At 44.5% G+C, this 22,393-nt stretch overlaps 1 protein-coding gene across 1 annotated transcript; it reads right to left on the bottom strand.

Moving 5' to 3' along the window:
- Positions 1 to 7,678: 7,678 nt before the first annotated feature.
- Positions 7,679 to 21,324, bottom strand: ELSPBP1 (epididymal sperm binding protein 1). The gene is given in 5 exon segments (XM_003814104.3): positions 7,679 to 7,836; positions 10,112 to 10,270; positions 13,949 to 14,095; positions 15,679 to 15,816; positions 21,255 to 21,324. Coding segments are annotated over 5 exon segments (672 nt in total).
- Positions 21,325 to 22,393: the final 1,069 nt, after the last annotated feature.

The raw sequence follows: 22,393 nt of genomic DNA, 5'->3' as shown, positions 1-22,393 counted from the left end.
TTATCAAGGTTTAGAGCTAGCTGATCCCTGGGGAATTAATCCCCTGAAAAAATGTCATCATGCAAAGAGAGAGATGACAGGATCCCCCAAATCCCCAGTTCAGCCAGATTGTTGCAAAGTCTTTCCTAGAAGCCTCCTACCTCCACGCTGGTCTGTCCTGGACCACCCAGAGGTTGTGTCTCTGTTAGATGGGTCGTCTGTTCCGTCCCTCACGTCCTGACATCGATCTGTGCCATGAAACAGAAAAGAGAGATTCCTCCTGACCTCCGCCCAAAGCAAGACACTCCAGCAATGCAAAGGTTAAAATAAAAGTCAAAATAAAGAATTAACTTCATGCCTTCCTCCAACTTTTTCTTGCTTTGAAGTCCATGAATTAGATGTTTAAAATGAGTCATCTGGTTCAATAGCTTTGTTTTATTTTATTTTATTTTATTTTTGTATTTATGTATTATGTATCTATGTATGCATTTGTTTATTTATTTTTGAGACAGAGTCTCACTCTGTCACCCAGACTGGAGTGCAGTGGCGCGAATTCGGCTCACTGCAACCTCCGCCTTCTGGGTTCAAGCGATTCTTACGCCTCAGCCTCCAGAGTAGCTGGGATTACAGGCGTGCACTCGTGTGCCACTATGCCTGGCTAATTTTTTTTTTTTTTTTTTTTTAAGTAGAGATGGGGTTTCACCATGTTGGCCAGGCTGTCTTGAACTGACCTCATGTGATCTGCCTGCCTCAGCCTCCCAAAGTGCTAAGATTACAGACGTGAGCCACTGCACCCAGCCTATTTATGTATTTATTTTTGAGACAGGGTCTCACTCTGTTGTCCAGGCTGGAGTGCAGTGGTGTGATCTCGCCTCACTGCAACGTCTACCTCCCGGGCTCAAGCCATCCACCCACCTTAGCTTCACCCTCCTCAGCTGGGACCACAGGTGCATGCCACCATGCCTGGTTAATTTTTGTATTTTTTTTTTTTTTTTGTAAAGACAGGGTTTTGCCATGTTGCCCAGGCTGGTTGCAAACTCCTGGGCTCCAGCTATCCACCCTTTTCAGCTCCCCCAAAGTGCTGAGATTACAGGTGTGAGCCACCACACCCAGCCAATAGCTTTGTTTTATAAAATAAAAAAAATTAAGAAAAAGTGGAGCCCTTGGGGAAGCCGAGGAGGGAGGGTCACTTGAGGCTAGGAGTTCACAACCAGCCTGGCAACATAATGAGACCCTGTCTCTACAAAAAAAAAAAAAAGAAAAGAAAAGAAAAAAAAAATAGCCAGGCATGGCAGTGTGTGCCTGTGATCCCAGCTACTCAAGAGACTGAGGCAGGAGGATCGCTTGAGCTCAGAAGTCAAGGTTACAGTGAACCAAGATGGCACCTTGCACTCAGCCTGGGTGACAGAGTGAGTCCCTGTCTCTAAAAAAGAAAAAGTGGAAGCAGAATAATGTTATTTCCTAATCTCAACCTCTTTCCTCAGCTCCATCCCATTCCATCCACACATGCACCCATCCGCCCCTTCATTTCTTCAGTCACCCATTCAAAAAAGATTTTCTAAGTACCTGGTCTATGCCTGACATTGTTTCAGGTAATGGAAATAGAGTAAGGACAAGGTATTTGGCCTCAACAATCTCATATTTTAGAACCATGCAATTCAATAGAATCTTCTGCGAGGATAGAAATATTCCAGACCCGCGCTGTTTATTACGGTAGCCACATGTGACTACTGAGTATTAAATGTGTGAGCAAGGCTGAGAAACTAAATTTTATTTTATTTTTATTTTATCAAGTGAGCACAGTTTTATTAAGGAATACATAATTGCATTAGTCTGTTTTCACGATGCTGATAAAGACATACCCGAGACTGGATAATTTATAAAGAAAAAGAGGCCAGGCATGGTGGCTCACGCCTGTAATCCTAGCACTTTCAGAGGCCGAGGTGGGTGGATCATCTCAGGTCAGGAGGTCGTGACCAACCTGATCAACATGGTGAAACCCTATCTCTACTAAAAATAAAAAAATTAGCCGGGTGTGGTGGTGCATGCCTGTAATCCCAGCTACTCAGGAGGCTGAGGCAGGAGAATCACTTGAACTTGAGGGGGTGGAGGTTGCAGTCAGCCGAGATCATGCCACTTCACTCCAGCCAGAGTGAAAGAGCAAAACTCCATCTCAAAAAAAAAAAAAGAAAAAAAGAAAAAGAAAAAAAGGTATAATGGCCTCACAGTTCCACGTGGCTGGGGAGGCCTCACAATCATGGCAGAAGGTGAAAGGCATGTCTTACGTGGCAGCAGGCAAGATAGAATAAGAGCCAAGAGAAAGGGAGCTCCCCCTATAAAACCATCAGATCTTGTGAGACTTATTCACTACCATGAGAACAGTATGAAGGAAACCGCCCCCATAATTCCATTATCTTCCACCAGGTTTCTCCCACAACATGTGGGAATTACGGGAGCTACGATTCAAGATGAGATTTAGGTGGGGACACAGCCAAACCACATCAATAGGTAACATGGGAATTATGGGAGCTACAATTCAAGATGAGATTTGGGTGGGGACATGGCCAAACCATATTTCCATCCTTGCAGAAGATTCTATTGAATTGCATGTTTCAAAATATAAGCTTGTGGAGGCCAAATACCTTGTCCTTGCTCTATTTCCATTACCTGGAACAATGCCAGGCATAGACCAGGTACTTAGAAAATCTTTTTTGAATGGGTGACTGAAGAAATGAAGGGGCAGATGGGTGAATGTGTAGATGGAATGAGAATTGTGGGAGCTATCATTCAAGATGAGATTTGGGTGGGGACATAGCCAAACCATATCGATAAGGAATGTTATTAATTACTTAAGTTAAATGTAACTAGCTCCTTATGGCTAGTGGCTACTATATTGGACATCACAATTTCATGCTATATGCCTGGGATTATTCTAGGTCCTGGAATGTGCCCAGCAATAAGGTCTTTTGGTTTCTTGCAGGCTACATTCCAGTGCCAGGGGAGGAAAAAAATTAAATCCATCAGAAGCAGCTAAGATTGGGACAAATACTTTGAGGATAAAGTGGGATGGTTAGATACAAAGATAATTTGGGGAAGGGGCTTAATCAGAGGGGTCAGAAGGGACATCTCTCTATTTTTTTTCCTCAGACAGAGTCTTGCTCTGTCACCCAGGCTGGAGTGCAGTGGCGCAATCACAGCTCACTGCAGCCTCAAACTCCTGGACTAAAGCAATCCTCCTGCCTTAGTCTCCCAAGTAGCTGGAACTACAGGTGTGAGCCACCACACCCAGTTGATTTTTGTATTTTTTTGTGGAGATGGAGTGTTGCTATGTTGCCCAAGCTGGTCTCAAACTCCTGGCCTCCAGTGATCCTCCTGCCTTGGCCTCCCAAAGTGCTGGGGTTACAGGCATGAGTCACCATGCTCTGCCAGAATGGGCATCTCTTAAAGATGAGCTGTCTCAGGTTGGGTTCCCCAGGGCTCCTCCTCTGTCCAAGAGCAGAGACAGCAGGCAGGAGGCTTATCAGGGAGTTTCCTTGGGATCAGTTATGGAAGGGAAGGGAAGGAACTGGGATTGGACAGAGGGAGAGGTTGAGCCACGGTGCAGGCTCTACAACCTCAGCTGAATGACGGGGGCTCTGGATGTAGCTCTTTTTGAGTTATCTCACTTGGACTGGAATAGCCAGGCCTTTAAACCCAGCATTGGTCATTCGTTAGTTGTGGCCTACCCTGGGAAGGGCATGGTTTGGGCGAGGGAGGCCATTTTGAAGCTGAGACCATCTCTGATTTGGGCTGAACACCAAAGGCTGCCTGCAGACAGCACTCACTGGAGCTGGGCAGCAAGTCCTTTCTTGAAGGGGGATCTAGGAAGCCCACGTCCATCTCCATCACAGGGGCAATTCCACGGACAACGAGTAAAGGGAGGAGGAGACTGCAGGAAGACAAGGGGTAAGAGAATTCCAGCACAAGGAAGACACGGAGGCGGGGGGAGGAGGAGGAGAGGGAGAAGGAGAGGGAGGAGGAGAAGGAGAAGGTGAAGAGGGAAAAGGGGGAGAGGGAGGAGGAGAAGGAGGAGGAGAAGGAGAGGGAGGAGGAGAAGGAGGAGGTGAAGAGGGAAAAGGAGAAGGAGAGGGAGGAGGAGAAGGAGAAGGAGAGGGAGGAGGAGAAGGAGAGGGAGGAGGAGAAGGAGAAGGAGAAGGAGAGGGAGGAGGAGAAGGAGGAGGAGAGGGAGGAGGAGAAGAGGGAGGAGTAGAAGAAGGAGGACAAGAGGGAGTAGGAGAGGAGTAAGAGGAGATATGGAGGAGAAGGAGGAGAAGATGGAGGAGGAGGAGAGGGAGAAGAAGAGTGAAAGGACGAAGAAGAAAGAACAAGAACAACAATGTGAATTTCCTTCTGGGCTGAGAGGGAATCAGATTCTGTAATCAGTTCTTGATATCTGCCATGGGCACAGGGAGGGAATGGTTGAGGCAGTCTTGTGGTGAATTTTCTACCCTCTGTTTACTTCCTAATTTATTCATTAATAATTTAATACGTATCTACAAACACCCCACCCAAATCTGTGATTTCCCTCAGAAGACAGAGCAGGCTGTAATGGCTCCTAGAGGTCCCTGGCCTGAGAGTCTGACCTCTCCACATTATGAGACTCGACAGCCTGGCTACCAATCTTTCCTTCCCCACACATTCACCATCGCTCTCATCTTAGGAAGCAGAAAAGGCAGATCCCAGGGTTAAATCAAGACTCCTTTATTGGTGGTTATGCCGCATTCTCTCTACATTCCTCACAAAGGACCAGCTGATTGAACCAGGTGGTGCAGAGGGTATTTCTAAAGGTGGTTATTTAAGCTTGACAGATGCAATGAAAAAGACGAATCTGTGCTCAGCCTCAGTATGGCGGCAGTCTTCCTCTGAAGATATTTCTCCTCTCCTTGAAAATAGAAGCAAAGATCTGAGTTTAATGAATAAGTAGGCATTGGCTCAAAGAGGAAGGTGAATTAAAAATGACTTTGTATTGATTTTCCAGACTTAGTCGGAAGCAGCTGAGCTGAGAGGAATCAGACGCCCCCACCCCCACATCCCTGCCTGGCTCATAGGAGCAAGGAGATCAATGAACAATGAGCCCCTCAACCTCACCTCTATGCTAAGGGGAAGGGGACCTGCAAAGAGCCAGTTCTGCTGTGATGGACAGAAGTCAGAGGCTGGACACTGTTCCTAGTCCTAGCCACAGACTGAAGGCCACTGTGGGTGTTTTTTAATATCTACCCTGTTAAGATGGTGCCCAGAGTTCCAAACCCCCTCCTTTCCCTCTCCTCTATTCCAGGAAGATGATTTTCATTACCAAGGCAAAATTCAGGAAGGGCCCACTAATTTAGTGTCATCCATAAGCCACATGCATTGTAAGGACAGACATTGCTAGAACCACCAGGGTTTTCCACCCCAAAGGGAGGAGGGATGGGGTTTTGTCTACACATCTGATGAAAGGGCTTCTCTTTTTTTAGATTCCAGAAGTCACAGAGCAGTGAGGTCAGTTGATCCATGCGGGAGATTTAAAGACCATTTCTACAGGCTGGAGAACATCTTTCAAGCTTAAATAACCACCTTTAGAAATACCCTCTGCACCACCTGCTTCAATCAGCTGGTCCTTTGTGAAGAATGTAGAGAGAGGAAAAGACTAGAAGAAAAGGAGGGATAGGCCAGGTACAGTGACTCACGCCTGTAATCCCAGCACTTTGGGAGGCCGAGTTGGATGGATCACCTGAGGTCAGGAGTTTGAGACCAGCCTGGCCAACATGGTGAAACCCCGTCTCTACTAAAAATACAAAAAAAAAAAAAAATTGCTGGGCATGGTGGCACACCCCTGTAATCCCAGCTACTCGGGAGGCTGAGGTGGGAGAATTTCTTGAACCCAGGAGGCAGAGGCTGCAGTGAGCTGAGATTGCACCACTGCACTCCAGCCTGGGCGACAGAGTGAGACCCCATCTCAAAAAAAAAAAAGAAAAAGAAAAAGAAAAAAATAAAGAAAGAAGAAAGAAAAAAGAAAAAAGAAAAGAGAGATAAAGTTGGTTCTGTGGAGGTACTTGATGACCAGTGGGCTGAGGTGGGGCAGGAGGCCCAAATGGTGAAGGAAGAGAAGTAAACCCCATTTTTCCCTTGGTCAGCTACTCAGTGATGGGGGCAATGGATGCACACCATGGCGTCTTGGCTTCTGGGTTATCCTTCCTTTCCTTCCTTCCTTCCCTCCTTCCCTTTCTTCCCTCCCTCCCTCCCTTCCTTCCTTCTTTCCTTCCCTCCTTCCTCCCTCCCTCCCTTCCTTCCCTTCCTTTCCCTTCCCTTTTCTTCCTTCTTTCCTTCCTTCCTTCCTTCCTTCCTTATTTCCTTCCTCTTTTCCTTCCCTCCCTCCCTTCCTTCCTGCCTTCCTCTCTTCCTTCCCTCCTCCCTTCCTCCATTCCTTCCCTCCTCCCTTTCCTACTTTCTCCCTTCCTCCTTCCCTCCCTCCCTCCCTCACTTCCTCCCTTCTTTCCTCCCTCCTTTCCTCTCTTCCTTCTTTCCTTCCTCCCTCCCTTCCTTCTTCCCTTCCTCCCTCCCTTCCTTCTTTCCCTCTCTCCTTCCTTTCTTCCCTCCTTCCTTCCTTTCTTTCCTCCTCTCTTCCTTCCTCCCTTCCTTCTTTCCTTCCTCCCTCCCTTCCTTCTTTTCCTCGTTCCTTCCTTCTTTTCTCCCTCTCTCCCTCCTCCCTTCCTTTCTTCCCTCCTTTCTTCTTTCCTCCCTCTCTCTACCTCCTGTCTTTCTTTCCTCTTTCTTCCTTCCCTCCCTCCTTCCTTCCCTCCTTCCTTCCTTTCCCCTCCGTTCTTTCTTCCCTCCCTTCCTCCTTCCTTCCCTCCCTCCCTCCTTTCTTCCCTTCCTCTCTCCTTTCCTCCCTCTCTCTTTCCTTCCTTCCTTCATCTTTCTTCCTTCTTTCCTTCCTTTCGTCCATCTTTCTCTTTTTCTTTCTTAAACAAGGTCTCACTCTGTTCCCCAGGCTGGGGTACAGTGGTGTAATCATAGCTCACTGCAACTCCTGAGTTCAAGGGATCCTCTGACCTCAGCCTCCTGAGTAGCTGGGACTACAGATGTGTGCTACCACACCCAACTAATTTTTTTTTTTTTTTGTAGAGGCAGGGTCTTGCTACATTGCCCAGGGTGGTCTCAAACTCCTGGCCTCAACTGATCCTCCTGCCTTGGCCTCCCAAAGCACTAGGATTACAGGTGTGAGTCACCACAGCTGGTCAGTTATCCCCTTTTCTGGGTTGTTTTTTCATACCATGCTCCATTTTGAGAAATTCCACTTTTCTAATCATCAACAGCCAAAGCCTCCCAGACTTGAAACTTGGAATGATACCTTCCTGGGTCTGAAAAAGTTTGCCAATCCCCCTCTGCTCTCCTGCTTCTGGGGGAAATCCCAATTTCTTTCATCCTTCTAATCTGGGGAGTTGTTCCAGTCTTCCCCAACTCCACCTTATCTTTGACAACAGGAGCCCGCATTGCTGGGAACCTCAGCTAATCAGACATGCTGGAAAAGCAACAGATCTTGCCTTCACATCAGCGACGCTAATCAGACACGCTGGAAAAAGCAGATCTCGCCTTCGCATCAGTGACACACCAGTTGTGCACCTGTCTCACCTCTGCATCCGTGAAATGACCACTGTTGGTCCCTGCTCTCACCTCAGCATCAGCAATACACCCAGGTGTGGTCTTGGTCGTAGTTGTAAGAAGTTGCACACCACACAAGGTTCTCCTTTGATCCTTTGTTAGTGCAGTTAAAATAATTCTTGTTTTTATAGTTGAACGGAAAGTGGCAAGGAAAGCCAGGGACCAACGCGGAAATTCCTAGGAAGCAGAAGGGGATAAAACAAAGGTTACTCCTCAGGCTTCACACTGTCTTAGAGGCGTGGGCTTCAGGCCCACCCTAGATTTCAAATTGGGGCTGAGTGTGGTGGTTCGTGCCTTTAATCCCAGCATTTAATCCCGCGCATTTAATCCCAGCTCAGTTGTGAGGCTGAGCCAGGAGGATCATGTGAAGCCAGGAGTTCAATACCAGCCTGGGCAACATAGTGAAACCCCGTCCCTACAAAAAAAATTTTTTTAATTAGTTGGGTGTGGTGTATGCCTGTAGTCCCAGCTACTCAGGAGGTTGAGGCAGGAGGATTGCTGGAGCCTGGGAGGTCGAGGCGGCATTGAGCCATGATTGCACCACTGCACTGTAGCCTAGGTGACAGATGGAGATCCTGTCTCTAAAATATAAAATGTGGCTGGGCTTTGTGGCTCATGCCTGTAATCCCAACACTTTGGGAGGCTGAGGCAGGCAGATGACTTGAGGTCAGGAGTTTGAGACCAGCCTGGCCAACGTGGTGAAACCCCATCTCTACTAAAAAAATACATATATACAAAAATTAGCTGGGTGTGGTGGCAAGCGCCTGTAATCCCAGCTACTTGGGAGGCTGAGGCAGAAGAATCGCTTGAACCCAGGAGGCGGAGGTTGCAGTGAGCCGAGATCACGCCACTGTACTCCAGCCTGGGCGACAGAGTGAGACTCCGTCTCAAAAATAAAACAAAATATAAAAAAAAAAACTAAAAAATAAAATCTGGGTAAACCCTACACATGAAGGCACTGCCTGGGCACTGCTCAGAATGCCGACCTAAACCTAAGCAAAAGAAGAATTTTGTTCACAGTACAAGAGCTGAAATGAGCCGAAAGAACACCCCCTTGTTCCCCCTTGGCTGAGAACATGAGTGTTGGGAGACTCAAACTCAAACTTCCTAACTCTGTGTGTGTCCACAAATGACCACAGAAGCACCACAAGTATCAATTTTCTGAGTGACAAAGTTTAGCGAGTTGGCACATTTGCACCTGTGGAATCCATGAAAGACGAGGACGTAAATGATGTCCTCATGAAAGATGACCCCATAAATAGTACAAACTGGAAGCCTCTATCCACAGCAGCTTGAGGCAACAGAGGGTAAATGAGTCTCAATTTTTGCCGTCACATCTCCCATGACCAGCTGAGAAATAATTTATTTTACTTAGGAAAGTCCCAAGTTGTTGGAACAACACACACCCCCACCCACAGCTATTCGGACTGACCCCTTGCCCGGAGTGGTGCAGAAATATAACTCCTTCTAGTTCCTCTTTGCCCAAGGACTTCCCTTTCCTTTCCACTGGGTCTTGGGTATTTTCTTCCCTCAGAAGCTATCAGAGTGTAGGACGTGAGAAAGGCTGGAAGATAGGGCAGGCACTGGAATAGGGAAGAAGGGCAGAGTGGAAGCACAGAGGGCCCTGGAGGAAGGAGGGAGAAGGAGAATGCTGGTCACCAGGAGGACCTGGTGGATGGAGGATTTGTCTCAGAGGACCAATTCCAGTGTCCTCATCTTTCATGGATTCCACAGGTGCAAATGCGTCAGCTCGCTAAACTTTGTCACTGACGAAATCGACACTCATGACGCTTCTGTGGTCATTTGTGGACACACACAGAGAGAGGAAATTTGAGTCTGAGTCTCCCAACACACATGTTCTCACCCGAGGGGGAACAAGGGGATGCTCTTTTGGCTCACTTCAGCTCTTGTACTGTGAACAGGTGCAGTTTAGCAGTATAGTATTATGTTTTCCAAATGTTTGAGCCTTTTGTTGGGTGATTTCACTGTTTGTTTGCTTATTTATTTATTTGAGACGCAAGGTCTCACTGTGTCACCCAGGCTGGAGTACAGAGGTGTGATCACAGCTCACTGCAGCCTCAACCTCCCAGGCTCAAGTGATCCTCCCATCTCAGCCTCCCAAAGTTCTGGGATTATAGGCGTGAGCCACCATTCATGGCTCGCACTGGGGTTTTTAAAAACCCTGGCGTGTGTTTACTCTGTATTTGCATCATGGTTAGGTGTTTAACATTTTGAGCATTTCATTTTGGCACCTTTCTCTTGGATTTTAAAGCCTGTGGCATATCACATCATTGACATTATTCGTGAGCCAGAACTCTGTCTGCCGGATTCATCACCAGATCCTCAGTGCCCAATTCAGTGCCTGGCTCACAGTGGGGTTTCAGGAGGTGTTTGTTGAGCAAATGAAAGACAGACTCCACCCACACCCACCCAACCCCCATCCCCAGATTGCTGGTGTCGGCACAGAAACTCCACTTTCCATCCTTATCCATGTTCTCTGTGGTTGGGCACCAGAGCTTGTTGCTTTCATCCTCCATGCAATCAGAGATCACATTATTTCTGTAGATGGAGGGGAAGATGCAGGGCTTGCTGAGAGAATTTCCCCCATACTCTGAAAAGGATTATGGAAAGGTTACGGGTCAAGAAGAGGAGATGAAAAGAGCTTCCATTTATGACACACAAACTGTGCCATGCTTTATCCCATGAAAGGTAATGTAGCATTGGATTCTCCAAGCAACTTCCGGATGACGCTATTATCCCAATGTTACGGATAAGTGAGAACCAAAACTATCAACTCGTGCACAGCTTACTGTCTCTATTAACACGACTTCACGGTTCTGCGGTCGCCATCACCTTGACTCTACTAAGCTAGGAAATTCTTGCCCAGGAAGATAAGAGTTGCGAATAGCCCTATTATTCATTCCAGAAGCCTCCAGAAAAGCTATTTACATAAATATCAGACCGTTCAACTTTTCCAGTAGATTGTGTCAAAACACTATTTACTCTTCCAGACTCTTTAAAACCCCGTCTTTGGTCATTTCACCTTGCTGTGAACACCAATCCTAACTATTATATCATGATCCTTACACAATCCAAATCACATCCCCCATTGAAAGACCCACCTTAGACAAGACTCTAAGACCCCATCAATATGCTGAGTTTTCCCTCCCCACTTCGAGACGTTATTTTTAATTTTTTTAGATGGAGTCTTTTTCTGTCAACCAGGCTGGAGTGCAGTGGTACAATCTCAGCTCACTGCAACCTCCACTTCCCACGTTCAAGAGATTCTTCTGCCTCAGCCTCCCGAGTAGCTGGGATTACAGGCATGCACCACCATGCATCGCTAATTTTTCTATTTTTACTAGAGAAGGGGTTTCACCATGTTGGCCAGGCAGGTCTTGAACTCCTGACCTCAGGTGATTCACCTGCCTCGGCCTTCCACAGTGCTGGGATTACAGGCATGAGCCACCACGCCCAGCCCAAGACGTTATTAAGATGCTGTCAAGGAAGTGAGCAATAAACTCAGTCTTGCCTAATTAGCAGGCTTTTTTTTTTAATTTCCTTTGGTGGTCTTTTATGGGGAGCTAGAATTTTACTAAGGGGTTGGGGTTTTCAGGCAGTAATGACTGGTGATTAAGAGCACAAATTCTGAAGGTTAGACTTCCTGGGATCAAAATCACAGCTTTGCTTCTATTAACCTCAGTTTGTCCATGTGTAAAACTGGGCTAATAATCACATTTACCTGATAGAGATTGTTGTATGGAATAGATGAGTTATTTCATGTGAAGCACTTAAAATACTGCCTGGCACATAGAAAATGCTTATTAAAAGTTCATTATTTATGATAATTATTACTTCTATTATCTAATGTGTCCAAGATCACATAGATGGTAAGGGCAACAACAGAATTCCAACTCGGGTCTAACTTCAAAGCCCATTTTTTTGCCTAGTGTCTCAGATGATAGCAGAAGAAAGCTCACATTTCTTGGGTACCTGGTATGGCATCGCCATCAATCCTGCATGAAAATAAACTCCAGTCTTTACAAAAACCCTGTGATGCCAGCCTTATTAGCATTCTCATTTTGCAGATAATAAAAGTGACTTCCCAGGCACGAATTTCCTGGGTTAGTAGAGTCAAGTTGATGACGACTGTGAAGCGGTAAAGCTATGTTCATGGAGACAGTAAGCTGTGCAGCCATGGGTGGTCTTGGTTCTCACTTATCCATATAAAGGAAATAATCAACAACTTTCTTAACCTAATGGGGAAGCCAAAGCTAAAAGGTATCTCTTCTTGGACATCCATTTGGTGATTTATGCAAATTTGAATCTGTTACTCCATCAAAACTTGGTCTAAGGAGATTGGATAGTTTTAAGGATAAACAGGAGCTTAGATATTAAGGTTATATTACCACAAAAGTGATGTTTCTTTTCCTCCTTTTTTTTTTTTTTTTTTTTTTTTGAGACAAGATCTCACTCTGTTGCCCAGGCTGGAATGCCATGATGTGATCATAGCTCACTGCAGCCTCAAACTCCTGGGCTCAAGGAATCCTCCCACCTCAGCCTCCCCAAGTAGCTGGGACTACAGGCATGCACCACCATGATCAGTTAATTTTTTAATTCTTGTTTTTACAGAGTGGGTCTCCCTATGTTGCCTAGGCTGGTCTCAAATTCCTGGCCTCAGGCAATTCTCCTGCCTCAGCCTCCCAATCCCTTTTGGGATTACAGGCATGAGCCACTGAGCCTGGTCTCACTGATACCTTTCCTAATTCATCTATTTGGTTTAGGGTTAAGAAATGGCTAAGGTTATGAATTAATGATGTATTAATGACAGAGTATATTATTAATGTATTTATTAATGATGGAATGTATGTATTAATGATACAATTTAGAGTTAGGAATGGAAATGGAGAAAGAGTTGGACTTGGGATGAAAAATTAGGTTAACTACTAGGACAAAGCTATAGTGAGATTTAAGGTTAAGGTTGGTTTATAGTAAAGAACACAAATGGTGGATGATTAGGGCTAGAATAAAATTAAGGTTTAGATGGAATTAGGATTTGTTGAGTGCTAAGAGAACAACAGAATTAAGATTTTTATGCAAGAGTAAGCATGCCTACGAATAAGTGCCTTCACACATCTTTGTCTCTGTGGACGCAACAATGCTTAAGGAGAGAGCATGGGCTTTGGAACTATATGGACTAGAACTCAAGCTCTAATTCTAATATAGCGTAGGACTGTGACCTTGGGAAGGGCTCAGTTGTACTGGGACCATTTATTGAACAGGTGGTGGCAAGCAGCAGCTCATAGAGCTGCTATGGAAAGATTCAACAGGATATTGTATACAAAGCTCTTGGATCAGTGTAGTACAGAGAGGACATTCAATGAATTTTGGTCATTATTCACCTAAGATTATGTGTAGACTTAATAAGATGTTAGGCTGCATTGAAATGCAGGTCATGGCCAGGCACAGTGCCTCATGCCTGTAATCCTAGCATTTTGGGGGGCCGAGGCGGATGGATCACCTGAGACCAGGAGTTCAAGACCAGCCTGGCCAACATGGCGAAACCCCGTGCCTGCTAAAAATACAAAAATTAGCTGGGTGTGGTGGTGGGTGCCTGCAATCCCAGCTACTCAGGAGGCTGAGGCAGGAGAATCCTTTGAACCTGGGAGGCAGAGGTTGCAGTGACCCGAGATCATTCCACTGCACTCCAGCCTGAGTGACAGAGCAAGACCCTGTAAAAAACAGAAGAAAGAAAGAGAAAAAGAAGGAAAGAGAGAGATGAAGGAAGGAAGGAAGGAAGGAAGGAAGGAAGGAAGGAAGAAAGAAAAGAAAGAAAGAAAGAAAGAAAGAAAGAAAGAAAGAAAGAAAGAAAGAGAAAGAAGGGAGGGAGGGAGGGAGGGAGGAAGGGAGGGAGGAAAGGAAAGGAAAGGAAGGAAGGAAGCAAGGAAGGAAGGAAGGAAAGAAAAGGCAGTTTGGGTCCATCAGTGAGTGAATCTCACTATTGTCAGTTCTAGAAACAGAAATACTCAGAAGCCAGTATCAGGACTTCAGCTCATTGTTTCAGTTCTCAGGACACCTGTCTTTTCATGCTGGACTGGGGACTGGGCAAATGGCCTCGGGATACCTCTGTCTGTCGTTGTCATAGTGAACTCTCTGAGCAGACACTTGGCTGCTGTAAGTACTTCCCCCTGGGTGCTCTGGTCTCTACCTTGCCCAGCCTCCCCTCAGGAGGTCCATGCTGTCCACTCTCCCTCCCACCACACATCCCATCCCTGCTACAGGGGCTCACCATTCGTTTCACAGAATTTCCACTGCTGTTTCTCATCGAAGACAGAGGTGACCGAGCACCACAGACTGCCTAAGAAGCTGCCCTGGGAGATGCAGCTGTTATAAGCCTTTCCTCAATAGATGAAAGGGAAGATACAGCGTGGGTAATCTGTTAGGAACAGAGTTCGTGAGTGGCTTAACTTCCTCTAGTCATTCACAGGACAGAGTCATTTAATCATCAATCAACCATCATAGGACAGGACAGACATAAGGTTCAGAAGAGACTTTATGCATTATTTAATCAAGCATTTGCCTATGCCATATACATCTGATTCTTGAACAACACAAGTTTGAACTCGGGTCCACTTATATGTGAGTTTCTTTTCTTTTCTTTTTTTTGAGACAGAGTCTCACTCTGTTGCCCAGATTAGAGTGCAATGGCAAGATCTTGGCTCACTGCAACCTCTGCCTCTTGGGTTCAAGCAATTCTCCTGCCTCAGCCTCCCGAGTAGCTGGGATTACAGGTGCCTGCCACCACACTGAGCTAATTTTTTTTAATTTTTAGTAGAGATGGGTTGTCGCCATGTTGGCCAGGCTGGTCTCGAACTCCTGGCCTCAGGTGCTCCACCCGCCTCGGCCTCCCAAAGTGCTGGGATTACAGGCATGAGCCACTGTGCCCAGTGGGCATGGGTGTTTTTCAAAAAAAGTTATGTTGCATGTGTCTGTCTCTCCTGCCTCCCCTTCCACCTCCTCCGTTGCTTCTGCCTCTGTCATCCCAAGATGGTGACACCAACCCTTCCTCTTCCTCCTCCTCCTCAACATGAAGATGATGCTAATGACCTTTATGCTGATCCATTCCCACTTAATGGATAGCAAACGTATTTCCTCCTTTTTACAGTTTTCTTAATAACATTTTCTTTTCTCTAGTTTCCTTTATTATGAGATACGGTATATAATACATAAGACATAAAACATATGTGTTAATTGACAGTTTATGTTACTGGTAAGCCGTCTCGTCAATAGCAGGCTATTAGTAGTTAAGTTTTGCTGGGATTACAGGCATGAGCCACCTCGCCCAGCCTCAAATCCTGTTTCTTACACTTTGTTTCCTTTTTCCTTATTAACTTAGAAAATTAAGAAAGGCATAAAGAAGGGATGGTTCTATTGGGTCAACTAGTCTTACAGTATCACAAGACCCTCATCCAGAGAGCACCATTTTTAACACTAGCATTATTAACATTATTACCCATTATTAGCATTCATTGTCAGGCATCCCAGAGCCTTTTCTTTTTCTTTTTCTTTTTTATTTGTGGAAATTAAAAACAGTAATTATATATCATTTATTACCCATTACATTATCACTGATTTTTTTAAATTTTATTATTATTATAATTTAAGTTTTAGGGTACATGTGCACAATGTGCAGGTTTGTTACGTATGTATACATGTGCCATGTTGGTGTGCTGCACCCATTAACTCGTCCTTTAGCATTAGGTATATCTCCTAATGCTATCCCTCCCCCCGCCCCCCACCCCACAACAGTCCCCGGTGTGTGATGTTCCCCTTCCTGTGTCCATGTGTTCTCACACAAGTTAGAATGGCGATCATTAAAACCCAGAGCCTTTTCTACACACGCATACGTATTACCGTTTGTCTGCAAAAATGTGATCATGTCATAGACAGTCACACATTCTCTTTTGTGATCCACCCTATTCAAAGGCCACTGGCCAGGGTCAATGTGATACCACTCACCTTCACTCTGGCAGTACTTCCACTGGCCGTTGTACACCGCTCTGGTGGCACACCAAGGGGATAAGCTATGAATATGGGTGCAAGTGAAGTAAACAGATCCCTTGTAGGTGAAAGGAAAGACACATTCCTCATGCATCCCTGAAGGGCAGAAGGAGGAAACAGGAGTGGGGAAGAATCACGATGAATTAGCAAAGGATGAGTCTTGGTTTGGCTCTTGCTTTAATATGAATGTCCGTGTTCCCTCCCTGCCCCCGCCGCAAAATTCATATGTTAAAATCCTAACCCCCATGGTCATGGTACGAGGGGCCTTTGGAAGGTGATTAGGTCGTAAGGTCAGAGCCTTCATGACTGAGATAAGAACCCTTATAAGAGACCCCAGAGAGCTAGCTAGCCCCTTCTACGATGTGAGGATACAGCAAGAAGGCACCATCTGTGAACCAGGAGGCAGGCCCTCATCAGCAACTGAAACTGCTGGTGACTTGCCCTTGGACTTCTCAGCCTCCAGAACTGGGAGACAGAAATTTATATTGTTTATAAGCTACGCAGTCAATGGTACTTTTTAAATTTTATTTTATTTACTTTTTTTTTTTTTTTGAGATGAAGTCTTACTCTGTCACCCAGGCTGGAGTGCAGTAGTCTGGTCTCAGCTCACTGCAACCTCCACCTCCTGGGTTCAAGAGATTCTCCTGCCTCAGCCTCTAAAGTAGCTGGGATTACAGGTGCCCGCCACCACACCTAGCTAATTTTTTATTTTTAGTAGAGACGGGGTTTCGTCATGTTGGCCAGGCTGGTCTCAAACTCCTAACCTCAGGTGATCCTCTCACCTTGGCCTCCCACAGTGCTGGGATTACAGGCATAAGCCACCATGCCTGGCCTGTGGTATTTTGTTATGGCAACCCAAATGGACTGAGACAGTTCTCATGGTGGCCTGAAGGCTACACACCTAGGCTTAGCATCCAATTTCCTAATGACATGTCAGAGCATATCCAGTTCATGTTGGGGCCAGGAGCACTGGGGAAGAGTTTCATACACAACCAAGACAACCATGGTGTGTTGTTCCTTGAGACCACTGTTTCTCAGAGCATAAAATGGGGGGCCAATGACATTACACAAAATAATTTTTGGTGGATCACAAGATCACATTAGGTTATGTAGGGACACACATTAAATAATTTTGAAATATAGACTGGAAAAAAATCATTTTCCAGTGGTCCTTTTAGTCCTTCTGCTTACGCAAAAGAGAAAGCTTCAATTTAATAGTAGTATTTCTCTACTGCATCTCTAATACTTAATAATCTCCCATTTTAACAAAAAAGAGAGGGGGGTGGGGAGCAGAACTCAAACTCAAAGCTTTATTCGGACGATAGTCTAGCAGAATTTAATAATGGGATTTTGTTTTCATAGTACAGTATTTCTTTTTGGTCGTACTTCCTATTTATGGAAAGTGGTAGTGCTTTTTTATATTATAATACTGATGTTAACCAATCTCCCAAAATGAATTTTTTAAAGTGAAAAAAAGTAAGCAAATTTAAAGAAAAATGTTGAGTAAATAATAGTACTGGTGGTACCTAGATGTGGCAAATATTGAGGGGACAACTTTCGATGTCCTTATTCTTCTCGATGAGTACAGGAACTTTGTTTTTTGTGCAGTGTATCTACAGAACCTAGAATAATTACTTGCTCAGGAAACAACAGAAACAATAAAATAAGTTTGGGAAAATGCCACGTGAAATAAAGTTAAACAGGTTTCTTTAATGAAGGACTCAACAGAAAAGTTAATATGAAAATGAGAATTGATGAATACAGTATATCGAGTTGTCCTTCTTTTTTTTCAAAATTCAATGGCACTAGAGACTAATGGTCCCTGAAATATATCAAAAAATGCTGTTCTCGGCCAGGCACAATGCTCCATGCCTGTAATCCCAGCACTTTGGGAGGCTGAGGTGGGCGGATCGCTTCAAGACCAGCCTGAGCAACAACGTGAGACCCCATCTCTACAAAAAACAAACAAACAAGATTAGCCGGGCATGGTGGTGTGCCCCTGTAATCCCAGCTACTTGGGAGGCTGAGGGAGGAAGACCCTTTGAGCCTGAGAAATTGAGGCCACAGTGAGCCATGATTGCACCCCTGTACTCCAGCCTGGGTGACAGAGTGAGACCCTGTCTGAAAACAAAACAAAACAAAACAAAACAGAACAAAACAAAAAACAAAAATGGTATTCTGCAGAATTTTGATGTGTAAATTTTTTCGAAAAGAGAAAGAAATGCTATTCTATCCCAAATTCCTCATTACATGAAAACCCACGTACAATAAGGACTAATTAAAGTTGATTGCTTTTTTTGAGCAGACCTGGGATGAGAGCTCAACTTGCTCGTCTGTTAGTTCATTGCATTTTTCACCTCTGTTTCTCAGAACTGTTTGGTATTTATTTTTGTGAAACTTAAACCAGTTTAAATCTGGAAAGTGCTTAGAAGAGTACCTGGAGCATGGCTTCTGCTTAACAAATATTAGCTATGATTATCATTGTCATCATCATCATCATTACCATCACTGTCATCATCATCATTCTCCACGCTATTGTCATTGGCATCATCATAATGATCATCATCGTCATTGTCATGATCATCATCAGTCATTGTCACCATCATCAGTCTCATTATTGTCATTGTCATCAGGATGATGATCATCATCATTGTTGTCATCATCATCGTCATCATAATCCACCTTATTATTGTCATTATCATGTGATGATGATCATCATTGTCATCATCATGTCATCATTATCAGTCATTGTCATCATCATTGTCATCATCATCAGTCATTGTCATTATCATCAACCTCATTATTGTCATTGTCATCATCATCGTCATTGTCATTGTGATCATTATTCTCCTCCTCATCACATCATTACTGACATCATCATTATCATCATCATCATCATCATTGTCACCATCATCATCATCGTCATAATTGTCATTATCATCAGTCATTGTCACCATCATTATCAACCTCATTATTGTCATTATCATGATGATCATCATCGTCATTGTCATCATCATTATCAATCATTGTCATCATCATCATCAACCCCATTATTGTCATTCTCATCATCATTGTCATCATCATTATTGTAATCATTGTTTTCCTCCTCATCACATCATTGTCATAATCGTTATCATCATCGTCGTCATCACTGTCACCATCATTATTGTCGTTGTCACTATTATTGTTGTCATCATTACCATCATCATTGTCATCATCATCGTCATATCATCATCATCCTTATCATTATCATTGTCATCTTCACTATCATTATTGTCATTATCAATGCTTTGCCTCAGTCACGAACACCACTGAGTATATAGGATACTGTGTTGAGGGGGAGGGCAGATGCCCCTGTAGGTCAGGTTATCTTTGGGAGTTGTTAGTAAGAATCAGCACATAATGAATACTATTAGCCATCTGCAAAGTAATCCAGCAGATGGCCTAATCTTCTTAACTGGGTTACAATCCTCTATAATCCAGACCCTGCTGACCTGCTTGTTCTCACTCCCTGATTAACATTCCCTTGACCTTATTCCATGTTCTTTCTCGTCTTTGAGATTTTGGTCCTGCCCTTCACCCTGCCCTGAATGCCTTTCCTCTCTTCCCAGCTTTAGTCCCTGCTATTCATCCATGAAGACTTGGCTCAGTCTGGGTCAATACTCTTCCTCACACTTATAATACTCAGAGTCAATCTCTATAAATGAACGCAGTTGCCAATTTTTTAAAAATAATTCATTTATGTGTCTATAACTCCCGATTACTGTGAACTCTCTGAGTGGAGGGTTAGGTTTTGTTTATTTCTGCACTTCTGGTCCATAACACAATGCCTGGAACTTAAAGATCACTCAGTAAGTGTATACTGAATAATTTATCTGTAAATACACGCAAAGGGAACTTGGAATACTGAGTTTCACCACAAGTATATGGGTGTGGTCTCAGGGAGGCATGACAAAAATGAGATTATAACTAGAAAAGTGGATACCCCATCAAGTACATTGTTTCTTGCCTGAACAAACTGTGAGTTCCTGACCTTTCAGGAATTTTTCAATTCTTTGAGAACCCAGAACTTCTCTCTAGGAGGATATTCATATGCCCTTATGGTTGAGATGGCTGTGTGTTCACCGAAATCAGTTTCACTTTCCTCCCAAATGCACTGCTACACTGCATCTCCCAGACTTGCTTGCAGTTAAGAGCCATATCAGTTCTGGCCAGTGGAAGCAGGAGAAAGGGATGAATGTCACTTCCTGTCCTGGCCAAAAGAAAACAAACAAACAAAAAACCCTCTCCTCCAAGATCCTCCAGACTCTCTTGATCCTTGTCTACAAGCTAAAAGCAAAGAAACCTCAGCAGACTCTGAAACCGTAGGGGATGGTGGAGCTCCAGGATGGAAGAAGCTTGGATCCCTGAATGACCATGTGGAGCATTGTTTCCTGACCAGATGCACCCTTCTGGGATTTTGCAGAACCAAGAAAAAAAAATGTTATTGTGTCAAGCAGCTGATAGTTTGGATTTTGTTTGTTACAATAGCTATTCTCACTACCCTCATAAATACACACTTTTTTTAAAACGTAAATTCCAGTTTTCATGGACTCTAATCCTCACTCAATGACCCCAGGTTAGGAATCTCTGGAATAAAGAATGTGGGATCAAGGTGCATCAATATGCAAATGGTTCCTGAGCCTTATCCAGAGGAGAACGATTTATCAGGCAGAAAAGGATTCTAATTGTGAAGAATGACTCACCAAGGCTTGAGTGAATGACATGTAAGCAAGGTTTCCTCTTGTTCTGTTTCCATGCTTACCCTACAGTCTTTTAGTGGTTAATTTAGATTCTGAGATATATTAAGATATAATTAGGGTGTCCAGGTTGGGGTCTGAGGGTTCTGTTCATGGGAATTATATAGCCTGCCTTTTACCCCCACCATGTGCTGAGCATTATGAAAGATGCTGGTGCCCATTATTTTATTTGATCTTCAAAATAACCCCGTGAGATAAATGCCGTTACTTCTCTTTTACAGTCTGGAAATTGACTTCAGAGAGCTTATGTTGCTTGACCAAAGTTACCAAGAAAAGAAGTGGCAGATCCAGGGTCCAAACCCCAGGTCTTCTGAGATTTTTTTTTTTTTTCTTTTTGAGAGGGAGTTTTGCTCTTGTCTCCCAGTCTGGAGTTCAGTGGTACGATCTCGGCTCACTGCAACCTCCACCTCCTGGGTTCAAGCGATTCTCCTGCCTCAGCCTCCCAAGTAGCTGGGATTACAGGCGCCCACCACCATGCCTGGCTAATTTTTGTATTTTTAGTAGAGATGGGGTTTCACCATGTTGGGCAGGCTGCTCTGGAACTCCTGACCTCAAGTGATCTGCCTGCCTCAGCCCTGCAAAGTTCTGGGATTACAGGTGTCAGCCACCGCGCCCAGCTTCTTCTGAGATTTTTGCTAAGCTGTCTCCTGCCTACTTAGTTCCAGGAATCTTTGCTTTGCCCCATTCATTCTTCTCCAGCTTCTAAATCCTCCCTGTTGTTTTGAGTGTCCTTACCTCCACTTGACTCATAGGAATAGAGAAGGAAGGTTGTCCATCCCAACAGGTAACTGGACCATCGGGTCATCCTGGCTGCCCTCTTCTCTGTGGAAAAGAAGACAAAAATTTTCATCGCACACGTCCCCTTCCTCTTCCCACTACCTCCTAGATTTGACGTCATACATGCCATTTTTCTTTCCATCCACAGTAATTTAAAAAATAGACCGGGCATGGTAGCTCACACCTGTAATCCCAGCATTTTGGGAGACCAAGACAAAGGATCGCTTAAAGCCAGAAGTTCAAGACCAGCCTGGACAACATAGTGAGACCCCACCTCTACAAAATTTTCATTTAAATTAGCCAGGCATGGTGGTGTATGCCTGTGGTCCCAGATATTCAGGAGGCTGAGGCAAGAGGATCACTTGAGCCCAGGAGGTCAAGGCTGCAGGGAGCTATGATTGTGCCACTGTACTATAGCCTCAGTAACAGAGTGAGACCCTGTCTCTAAATACACACATACACACACATATACCACACACACACATACGTTTCTACATATGTGTGTGTGATATGTGTGTGTGTTTCTACATGTGTGTATGTACAGGTTTGTAGCCTGGAAGCACAGGCTGTATCATATAGCCCAGGTGTGTAGCAGGCACTACCATCTAGGTTCGTGTGAGTACACTCTATGATGCTCACACAAGGACGACATTGCCTAACAATGCACTTCTCAGAATGTATTCCTGATGCATAACTCTACTGTCATGTACTGTCCTTAGGAAAGTGTGATGGAAAGAAAAAAATGAAACACTTGTTGAACACTTACTGTACTCCAGGCTCGATGTTCAACACACTTTATGTCACTTGGCTTTCATAAATCAAGTAATACACGTTTTAACCCCCATTTTATAGATGCAAAAACTAACACTCAGACCTGGATTGGTCACCCAGGGAGGAAAGGGCAGGGTCTGGGTTCTAACCCATATTAATGGCTGCAAGGGCCCTTCTCATTGTTGGAACCTTAACAATAGCCTTAAATCCTGCCCATGAATCACACTCGTCTCCTTAGCTGGATACGAAAGTCCTTCAGTGATTAGCATTTACCGTCCTCATTAACCATAATTATTACTAGCTCTATTTTCCTTCGTGCCGTTCCC

The sequence above is a fragment of the Pan paniscus genome, chromosome 20 (genome assembly GCF_029289425.2).
Source record: "Pan paniscus chromosome 20, NHGRI_mPanPan1-v2.0_pri, whole genome shotgun sequence".
NCBI lineage: Eukaryota > Metazoa > Chordata > Mammalia > Primates > Hominidae > Pan > Pan paniscus.
Note: the sequence above shows the minus strand (reverse complement) of the source record. Positions and strands in the feature narration are given on the sequence as shown.